This window comes from Pezoporus wallicus, unplaced genomic scaffold (assembly GCF_028554395.1).
Source record: "Pezoporus wallicus isolate ANWC-B61680 ecotype Strahan unplaced genomic scaffold, APGP_CSIRO_Pwel_v1 contig_14150, whole genome shotgun sequence".
NCBI lineage: Eukaryota > Metazoa > Chordata > Aves > Psittaciformes > Psittacidae > Pezoporus > Pezoporus wallicus.
Genome location: NW_026639081.1, coordinates 396 through 10,925, shown reverse-complemented (window position 1 = coordinate 10,925; position 10,530 = coordinate 396). Strand labels below are relative to the sequence as shown.

General features: G+C 55.0%; 1 protein-coding gene across 1 annotated transcript; it reads left to right on the top strand.

The window, feature by feature from the left end:
- Nucleotides 1-7: 7 nt before the first annotated feature.
- On the top strand, nt 8-10,076 carry LOC130601493 (spliceosome RNA helicase DDX39B-like; the record flags this gene model as incomplete). Its single annotated transcript, XM_057413601.1, has 5 exons — nt 8-218; nt 1,956-2,083; nt 4,150-4,242; nt 6,862-7,045; nt 9,793-10,076. Coding segments are annotated over exons 1-5 (900 nt in total), but the record flags the coding sequence as incomplete, so codon positions are not given.
- Between the last annotated feature and the right edge of the window lie 454 nt (nt 10,077-10,530).

Below are 10,530 nucleotides of genomic sequence, written 5' to 3'. Positions count from 1 at the left end.
AGGCTCCATGGCGGAGAACGACGTGGACAACGAGCTGCTGGACTATGAGGATGATGAAGTGGAGGCGGGGGCCGGGGGGGAAGGCCCCGAGGCGCCGGCCAAGAAGGAGGTGAAGGGTTCCTACGTGTCCATCCACAGCTCCGGGTTCCGGGACTTCCTGCTCAAACCCGAGCTGCTCCGTGCCATCGTGGACTGCGGCTTCGAGCACCCTTCCGAAGGTGCTATGGGTGCTATGGGTGCTAATGGGTGCTAATGGGTGCTAATGGGGTGCTATGGGTGCTATTGGGGTCAATGGGTTACAATGGGGTCTATGGGGATCAGAGCTGAGCTGCTGCGCGCCATCGTGGACTGCGGCTTCGAGCACCCTTCTGAAGGTGCTATGGGTGCTGTGGGTGCTATGGGTGCTATGGGTGTTATGGGTGCTAATGGGGTGCTATGGGTGCTATTGGGGTCAATGGGTTAGAATGGGGTCTATGGGGATCAGAGCCGAGCTGCTCCGTGCCATTGTGGACTGCGGCTTCGAGCACCCTTCCGAAGGTGCTATGGGTGCTGTGGGTGCTAATGGGGTGCTATGGGTGCTATTGGGGTCAATGGGTTACAATGGGATGTGATGGGATCAGAGCCGAGCTGCTCCGCGCCATCGTGGACTGCGGCTTCGAGCACCCTTCCGAAGGTGCTATGGGTGCTATGGGTGCTAATGGGGTGCTATGGGTGTATTGGGGTCAATGGGTTACAATGGGGGTCTATGGGGTGTGATGGGATCAGAGCCGAGCTGCTCCGCGCCATCGTGGACTGCGGCTTCGAGCACCCTTCCGAAGGTGCCATGGGGTGCTATGGGTGCTAATGGGGTGCTATGGGTGCTATTGGGGTCAATGGGTTACAATGGGGTCTATGGGGATCAGAGCTGAGCTGCTCCGCGCCATCGTGGACTGCGGCTTTGAGCACCCTTCTGAAGGTGCCATGGGATGCTATGGGTGCTAATGGGTGCTAATGGGGTGCTATAGAGTGCTATGGGTGCTAATGGGGTCAATGGGTTAGAATGGGGTCTATGGGGATCAGAGACGAGCTGCTCCGCGCCACCGTCACTGCGGCTTCGAGCACCCTTCCAAAGGTGCCATAGGGTGCTATGGGTGCTGTAGGGTGCTATAGGGTGCTATTGGGGTCAATGGGTTACAATAGGGTCTATGGGGATCAGAGCCGAGCTGCTCCGCGCCATCGTGGCCTGCGGCTTCGAGCACCTTTCTGAAGGTGCTATGGGTGCTATGGGTGCTATAGGGTGTCTATGGGGTGCTATGGGTGCTATTGGGGTCTATGAGGGCTATGGGTGCTATTGGGGTCTATGGGGATCAGAGCCGAGCCACTCCGTGCGTCTTGGATAACCCCTCTGAAGGTGTCATAGGGTGCTATAGGGTGCTAATGGGTGTTAATTGGGTGCTATGGAGTGTCTATGGGTGCTGTGGGTGTCAGTAGGTGCTATTGAGGTCTGTGGGTGGCTATGGGTTCTCTGTATGCTTATGGGCGCTATGGGGTGTCAGTGGGTGCTATAGGGTGTCTATGTATGCTATAGTTGCCATTGCTCCCCTTTCCCCTATGGCCCTTGTCTCTAATCCCCTACTTTGGGGGTGCCCCCCCTTTTTGTGCCCCCCCCTTCCCCCTATGACCCCTGCCTCTAACCCCCAACTTTGGGGGTGCCCCCCCAATTTCTTCCCCCCTTTTTGTGCCCCCCCCCCTTTCCCCTCTGACCCCAAGCCCCTATTTCTGGGGGTGCCCCCCTCTATTCCCCCCCCCTTTTTGTACCCCCCTTTCTACCCCCCCCAGCCCTTCCCCCTATGACCCCTGCCTCTAACCCTCAACTTTGGGGGTGCCCCCCTTATTTCTCCCCCTTTCCCCCCCCCAATTTTGTGCCCCCCTTTCTAACCCCCCCCCCCCCCTTTGTGTGTGTCCCCCCCTTGCAGTGCAACACGAGTGCATCCCGCAGGCCATCCTGGGCATGGATGTGCTGTGCCAGGCCAAGTCAGGCATGGGCAAGACGGCCGTGTTCGTGCTGGCCACCCTGCAGCAGCTCGAGCCCGTCACCGGGCAGGTGAGGAGACACCTATGAGGGGTCCTCAAGGTTGGGGGGGGGGTCCTGAAGGAGTTTAGGGTTCCTTGGGCACCCTGCAGCAGCTCGAGCCTGTCAGCAGGCAGGTGAGGAGACACCTATGAGGGGTCCTCAAGGTTGTGGGGGGGGTCCTGAAGGGGTTTGGGGGGGGTCCTGAAGGGGTTTAGGGGTCCTTGGGCACCCTGCAGCAGCTTGAGCCCATCACCAGGCAGGTGAGGAGACACCTATGAGGGGTCCTCAAGGTTGGGGGGGGTCCTGAAGGAGTTTAGGGGTCCTTGGGCACCCTGCAGCAGCTCGAGCCTATCAGCAGGCAGGTGAGGAGACACCTATGAGGGGTCCTCAAGGTTGAGGGGGGTCCTGAAGGGGTTTGGGGGGGGTCCTGAAGGGGTTTGGGGGTCCTTGGGCACCCTGCAGCAGCTTGAGCCTGTCAGCAGGCAGGTGAGGAGACACCTATGAGGGGTCCTCAAGGTTGAGGGGGGGTCCTGAAGGGGTTTGGGGGGGTCCTCAAGGGGTTTAGGGGTCCTTGGGCACCCTGCAGCAGCTCAAATCCATCACCAGGCAGGTGAGGAGACACCTATGAGGGGTCCTCAAGGTTGGGGGGGGTCCTGAAGGGGTTTAGGGGTCCTTGGGCACCCTGCAGCAGCTTGAGCCCGTCACCGGGCAGGTGAGGAGACACCTATGAGGGGTCCTCAAGGTTGAGGGGGGGTCCTGAAGGGGTTTGGGGGGGTCCTGAAGGGGTTTGGGGGGGCTTTGGGGGTCCTTGGGCACCCTGCAGCAGCTCAAACCCATCACCAGGCAGGTGAGGAGACACCTATGAGGGGTCCTCAAGGTTGGGGGGGGGGTCCTGGGGGTCTCTGGCCAGGCTGCTTTAGCTTGAGCCCTTCATCAGGCAGGGCATAGACACCTATAAAGGAGATTAAGGGGACCTGAGGGGGCTTACGGGGTCCTGGAGGGACTTAAGGAGGTCCTGGGTGGATTTAAGGTGGTCCTGGAAGGATTTAGGGGGTTCCTAGAAGGAACCCCCTAAATCCTGAGGGGATTTAGGGTGTCCTGGATGGATTTAAGGTGGTTCCAAATGGTTTAGCGGGGTCCTGGAAGGATTTAAGGTGGTTCCAAATGGTGTAGGGGGGGTCCTGGAAGGATGGTTCTGAATGGTGTAGGGGGGTCCTGGAAGGATTTAAGGTGGTTCTGAATGGTTTAGGGGGGTCCTGGAAGGAATTAAGGTGGTTCTGAATGGTTTTAGGAGGGTCCTGGAAGGATTTAAGATGGTTCCAAATGGTTTTAGGAGGGTCCTGGAAGGATTTAAGGTGTTTTTAGGAGGGTCCTGGAAGGATTTAAGATGGTTCCAAATGGTTTTAGGAGGGTCCTGGAAGGATTTAAGGTGGTTCTGAATAGTTTAGGGGGATCCTGGAAGGATTTAAGGTGGTTCTGAATGGTTTTAGGAGGGTCCTGGAAAGATTTAAGGTGGTTTTAGGAGGGTCCTGGAAGGATTTAAGGAGGTCCTGGAAGGATTTAAGGTGGTTCCAAATGGTTTTAAGAGGGTCCTGGATGGATTTAAGGTGGTTCCGAATGGTTTAGGAGGGTCCTGGAAGGAATTAAGGTGGTTCTGAATGGTTTTAGGAGGGTCCTGGAAAGATTTAAGGTGGTTTTAGGAGGGTCCTGGAAGGATTTAAGGAGGTCCTGGAAGGATTTAAGGTGGTTCCAAATGGTTTTAAGAGGGTCCTGGATGGATTTAAGGTGGTTCCGAATGGTTTTAGGAGGGTCCTGGAAGGATTTAAGGTGGTTCTGAATGGTTTTAGGAAGGTCCTGGAAAGATTTAAGGTGGTTTTAGGCGGGTCCTAGAAGGATTTAAGGAGGTCCTGGAAGGATTTAAGGTGGTTCCAAATGGTTTTAGGAAGGTCCTGGATGACTTTAAGGAGGTCCCGGATGGATTCAGTGCATCCCAAGGCTGTTTTAGGGGGGTGTCCAACCCCTTTCCCCCTCATTTTTGGGGTCTCCTGTGTCCGTCCCCCCCTCCCCACCTCTAATCCCGTGCCATCCAATCCCAGGTCTCGGTACTGGTGATGTGTCACACGCGGGAGCTGGCCTTCCAGATCAGCAAGGAGTATGAGCGCTTCTCCAAGTACATGCCCAGTGTGAAGGTGAGGCCTTGGAGGGGGGGATCCCATGGGATTTGGGGGGGGATCCCATGGGATTTGGGGGGGGTCCCTATAGGGATGGGGGGGGGTTCCCATAGGGGTTAGGGGGGGTACCATAGGGATTGCGGGGTCCCATAGGGATTGGGGGGGGTCCCTATAGGGATTGGGGGGGGTCCCATAGGGATTTGGGGGGGGTCCCTATAGGGATTGGGGGGGGTCCCATAGGGATTTGGGGGGGTCCCTATAGGGATGTGGGGGGGTTCCCATAGGGGTTAGGGGGTACCATAGGGATTGGGGGTCCCATAGGGATTGGGGGGGGGTCCCTATAGGGATTGGGGGGGGTCCCATAGGGATTTGGGTGGGGTCCCATAGGGATTGGGGGGGGTCCCTATAGGGATGTGGGGGGGTTCCCATAGGGGTTAGGGTGGGGTACCATAGGGATTGCGGGGTCCTATAGGGATTGGGGGGGGTCCCTATAGGGATTGGGGGGGATATCCCATGGGATTTGGGGGGGTTCCCTATAGGGATTTGGGGGGGGTCCCTATAGGGATGTGGGGGGGTTCCCATAGGGGTTAGGGTGGGTACCATAGGGATTGGGGGGTCCCATAGGGATTGGGGGGGGTCCCTATAGGGATTTGGGGGGGGTCCCTATAGGGATTTGGGGGGCCCCATAGGGATTGGGGGGGTCCTATAGGAATTGGGTGTATCTATGATGGTTCAGGTGTCCCTGTGATGGTTCAGGTGTATGTGTGATGGTTCAGGTGTCTCTATGATGGTTCAGGTGTATGTGTGATGGTTCAGGTGTCTCTATGATGGTTCAGGTGTATGTGTGATGGTTCAGGTGTCTCTATGATGGTTCAGGTGTCTCTATGATGGTTCAGGTGTCTCTATGATGGTTCAGGTGTCCCTGTGATGGTTCAGGGGTATGTGTGATGGTTCAGGTGTCTCTATGATGGTTCAGGTGTCTCTATGATGGTTCAGGTGTCTCTATGATGGTTCAGGTGTCCCTGTGATGGTTCAGGTGTATGTGTGATGGTTCAGGTGTCTCTATGATGGTTCAGGTGTCTCTATGATGGTTCAGGTGTATGTGTGATGGTTCAGGTGTCTCTATGATGGTTCAGGTGTCTCTATGATGGTTCAGGTGTATGTGTGATGGTTCAGGTGTCTCTATGATGGTTCAGGTGTCTCTATGGTGGTTCAGGTGTATGTGTGATGGTTCAGGTGTCCCTATGATGGTTCAGGTGTCTCTATGATGGTTCAGGTGTCTCTATGATGGTTCAGGTGTATGTGTGATGGTTCAGGTGTCTCTATGGTGGTTCAGGTGTATGTGTGATGGTTCAGGTGTATGTGTGATGGTTCAGGTGTCTCTATGATGGTTCAGGTGTATCTGTGATGGTTCAGGTGTATGTGTGATGGTTCAGGTGTATGTGTGATGGTTCAGGTGTATGTGTGATGGTTCAGGTGTCTCTATGATGGTTCAGGTGTCTCTATGATGGTTCAGGTGTCTCTATGATGGTTCAGGTGTCTCTATGATGGTTCAGGTGTATGTGTGATGGTTCAGGTGTCTCTATGATGGTTCAGGTGTCCCTATGATGGTTCAGGTGTATGTGTGATGGTTCAGGTGTATGTGTGATGGTTCAGGTGTCTCTATGATGGTTCAGGTGTATGTGTGATGGTTCAGGTGTCTCTATGATGGTTCAGGTGTCCCTATGATGGTTCAGGTGTATGTGTGATGGTTCAGGTGTATCTATGATGGTTCAGGTGTATGTGTGATGGTTCAGGTGTCTCTATGATGGTTCAGGTGTCCCTATGATGGTTCAGGTGTATGTGTGATGGTTCAGGTGTATCTATGATGGTTCAGGTGTATGTGTGATGGTTCAGGTGTCTCTATGATGGTTCAGGTGTATGTGTGCTGGTTCACGTGTCCCTATGATGGTTCAGGTGTCTCTATGATGGTTCAGGTGTCTCTATGATGGTTCAGGTGTATCTGTGATGGTTCAGGTGTCTCTATGATGGTTCAGGTGTCTCTATGATGGTTCAGGTGTCTCTATGATGGTTCAGGTGTCTCTATGATGGTTCAGGTGTATGTGTGATGGTTCAGGTGTCTCTATGATGGTTCAGGTGTCTTTATGATGGTTCAGGTGTCTCTATGATGGTTCAGGTGTATGTGTGATGGTTCAGGTGTCTCTATGATGGTTCAGGTGTCTCTATGATGGTTCAGGTGTCTCTATGATGGTTCAGGTGTCTCTGTGATGGTTCAGGTGTCTCTATGATGGTTCAGGTGTCTCTATGATGGTTCAGGTGTATCTGTGATGGTTCAGGTGTCTCTATGATGGTTCAGGTGTCTCTGTGATGGTTCAGGTGTCTTTATGATGGTTCAGGTGTCTCTATGATGGTTCAGGTGTATCTGTGATGGTTCAGGTGTCTCTATGATGGTTCAGGTGTCTTTATGATGGTTCAGGTGTCTCTATGATGGTTCAGGTGTATCTGTGATGGTTCAGGTGTATCTCTGGAGTGTTCAGGTGTCCTTGCGATGCTTGCGGCGTCCCCCCCCGTCGCCTCTGCCCGCCGGTGCAGGCTGTATGAGCCACCATGGTGTATGTGTGTGTGTGTCCCGGGCAGGTATCGGTGTTCTTCGGGGGTCTCTCCATCAAGAAGGACGAGGAGGTGCTCAAGAAGAACTGCCCCCACATCGTGGTGGGCACGCCGGGCCGCATCCTGGCGCTGGCCCGCAACAAGAGCCTCAACCTCAAGCACATCAAGCACTTCATCCTGGATGAGTGCGACAAGATGCTCGAGCAGCTCGGTGGGTACCGGGGGGGGAAACACCAAAATGGGGGGGTTTGGGGTCTTTAAAGGGGGTTTTGGGGGGGAAAAGGGAGGTTTGGGGTGCTCAAAGGGGGTTTTGGGGTCTTTAAAAGGGGGTTTTGGGGTCTTTAAAGGGGGTTTTTGGGGGGAAAAGGGGGTTTTGGGGTGCTCAAAGGGGGTTTTGGGGTCTTTAAAGGGGGTTTTGGGGTCTTTAAAGGGGGTTTTGGGGGGGAAAAGGGAGGTTTGGGGTGCACAAAGGTCGTTTTGGGGTCCTCAAAGGGGGTTTTGGGGGGGAAAAGGGAGGTTTGGGGTGCTCAAAGGGGGTTTTGGGGTCTTTAAAAGGGGGTTTTGGGGGGAAAAAGGGGGTTTTGGGGTGATCAAAAGGGGTTTTGGGGTCTTTAAAAGGGGGTTTGGGGGTCTTTAAAAGGGGATTTTGGGGTCTTTAAAGGGGGTTTTGGGGGGGGGGAAAAGGGAGGTTTGGGGTGCTCAAAGGGGGTTTTGGGGTCTTTAAAAGGGGGTTTTGGGGTCTTTAAAGGGGGTTTTGGGGGGGAAAAGGGAGGTTTGGGGTGCTCAAAGGGGGTTTTGGGGTCTTTAAAAGGGGGTTTTGGGGTCTTTAAAGGGGGTTTTGGGGGGATTTAAGGGGGTTTTGGGGTCTTTAAAGGGGGTTTTGGGGGATTTAAGGGGGATTTGGGGGATTTAAGGGGGTTTTGGGGTCTTTAAAGGGGGTTTTGGGGTGCTCAAAGGGGGTTTTTGGGGGGAAAAGGGGGTTTTGGGGTGCTCAAAGGGGGTTTTGGGGTCCTTAAAAGGGGGTTTTGGGGTCTTTAAAGGGGGTTTTGGGGGGGAAAAGGGAGGTTTGGGGTGCTCAAAGGGGGTTTTGGGGTCCTCAAAGGGGGTTTTGGGGTCTTTAAAAGGGGGTTTGGGGTGCTCAAAGGGGGTTTGGGGTCTTTAAAAGGGGGTTTTGGGGTCTTTAAAGGGGGTTTTGGGGTGATCAAAAGGGGTTTTGGGGTCTTTAAAAGGGGGTTTGGGGTCTTTAAAAGGGGATTTTGGGGTCTTTAAAGGGGGGGGGGGGGGGGGGGGGGGGGGGAAACGGGGGTTTTGGGGTGCTCAAAGGGGGTTTTGGGGTCTTTAAAGGGATTTTGGGGTGATTTAAGGGGGTTTTGGGGTCTTTAAAGTGGATTTTGGGGTGATTTAAGGGGGTTTTGGGGTCTTTAAAGTGGATTTTGGGGTGATTTAAGGGGGTTTTGGGGTCTTTAACGTGGATTTGGGGGTGATTTAAGGGGGTTTTGGGGTCTTTAAAAGGGGGTTTTGGGGTCTTTAAAGGGGGTTTTGGGGTCCTCAAAGGGGGTTTTGGGGTCTTTAAAGGGGGTTTTGGGAGGGGAGAAAGGGGGTTTTGGGAGGGGAGAAGGGGGATTTGGGGGGGGGAAAGGGGGTTTTGGGGGGGGAAGGGGGTTTGGGGGTCTTTAAAGGGGGTTTTAGGGGGTTTTGGGAGGGGAAAAGGGGGGTTTTGGGGTCTTTAAAGAGAGTTTTAGGGGGGAACAGAGGGGTTGGGGGAGAAAGGAGGGGTTTGGGGTCCTCAAAGGGGGTTTTGGGGGGAAAAGGGGGGTTTTGGGGTGCTTCAAAGGAGGTTTGGAGGGGGAAGGTAGGGTTTTGGTGTCTTTAAAGGGGGGTTTGGGGGGAAAAAGTAGGGTTTTGGGGTCCAAAAGGGGGTTAAAGGGTTTTTGGGGGGGTCCTTAAAGGGCGCTTGGGGGGCAAAAAGTAAGGTTTATTATTCCCATCCCTGTCCTCATCATTGCCATCATTATCCCCATGCTTACCCCTATCATTATCCCGTTATCCTCATTAATCTCCCTATCATTATCCCTATTATTCCTCCTATCATTATCCCCATTATTCTTTTTATCCTTATCCCTATCTTCATCCCTGTTATTCCCATTATTATCCTTCTCCCCATCATCCCTGTTATTCTCCCTATCCCCATCCCTGTTATCCCCATCCTTATCCCTATCCCCATCCCTATTATTCCCCATCCTTATCCCTATTATCCCCCATTCTCCCCCCATTCTCCCCCCATTCTCCCCCCATTCTCCCCCCCATTCCCCCCCATTCTCCCCCATTCCCCCCCATTCTCCCCCCATTCCCCCCACATTCTCCCTCATTCCCCCCATCCTTTTATTCTCCCCCATTCTCCCCCCATCCTCCCCCCATATCCCCCCCATTCTCCCCCCATCCTCCCCCCATTCTCCCCCCCATTCTCCCCCATTCTCCCCCATTCTCCCCCCTGTTCCCCCCATCCCCCCCATTCCCCCTCCATATCTCCCCACCTCCCCCATCCCCCCATTCCCCCCTCATCCCCCCATCCCCCCCCCCCCCCCCTCCCCCATCCCCTTCCCCCCATCCCCCCCATCCCCCCATTCTCCCTCCCCCATCCTCCTCCCATTCCCCCCATTCTCCCTCCCCCATTCCCCCCCATATCCCCCCATTCTCCCCCATTCCCCCCCATATCTCCCCATTCTCCCCCCATATCCTCCCCCATCCCCCCCCATTCTCTCCCCCATCCCCCCCCATTCTCTCCCCCATCCCCCCCCATTCTCTCCCCCATCCCCCCCCATATCTCCCCATTCTCCCCCCATATCCCCCCCCATTCTCTCCCCCATCCCCCCCCCATATCCCCCCCATTCTCTCCCCCATATCCCCCCCATTCTCCCCCCATTCCCCCCCCATATCCCCCCCATTCCCCCCCCCCAGACATGCGCCGGGACGTGCAGGAGATCTTCCGCATGACCCCCCACGAGAAGCAGGTGATGATGTTCAGCGCCACGCTCTCCAAGGACATCCGCCCCGTCTGCCGAAAATTCATGCAAGACGTAAATCACCCCCTCCCCCCACACCCCCCACACCCCCCCTTCCGTCACCTCCCCCCACCCCCACAGCGATACGGGGCCGCCCCCACCCCCCCCCCCCCCCCCCCGACCTCTCCCTTCAGCCCATCCATGCGGAAGATCTCTCGGCTCCCTCCTCCATCCTCATCCGTAGGCTGGACCGGTGGGGGGGGGGCTCGCTTTAAACCCCTTCTTTTTCGGCCTAAAATCACCCGAAATCACCCCAAAATGAGGCTTAAACCACGCAACCCCCCCCCAGACACCATCAGTATCATCACACTGAGAGGCAGAAGATCTCTAGGCTGCAACGATAGGGGGGGCTCACTTTAAACCCCCTCTTCTTGGCCTAAAATCACCTGAAATCAGCCCAAAATGAGGCCTAAAACACACACAGACCCCCCCTAAACACCATCATCATCGTCACACCGAGGCTGAAGATCTCTAGGCTGCACCGATAGGGAAAAGAGGGGGTCCTCACTTTACCCCCTCCTCTTTTTTGGCTCAAAACCACCTGAAATCAGCCCAAAATGAGGCCTAAAACACACACAGACCCCCCCCTAAACACCATCATCATCGTCACACCGAGGCTGAAGATCTCTAGGCT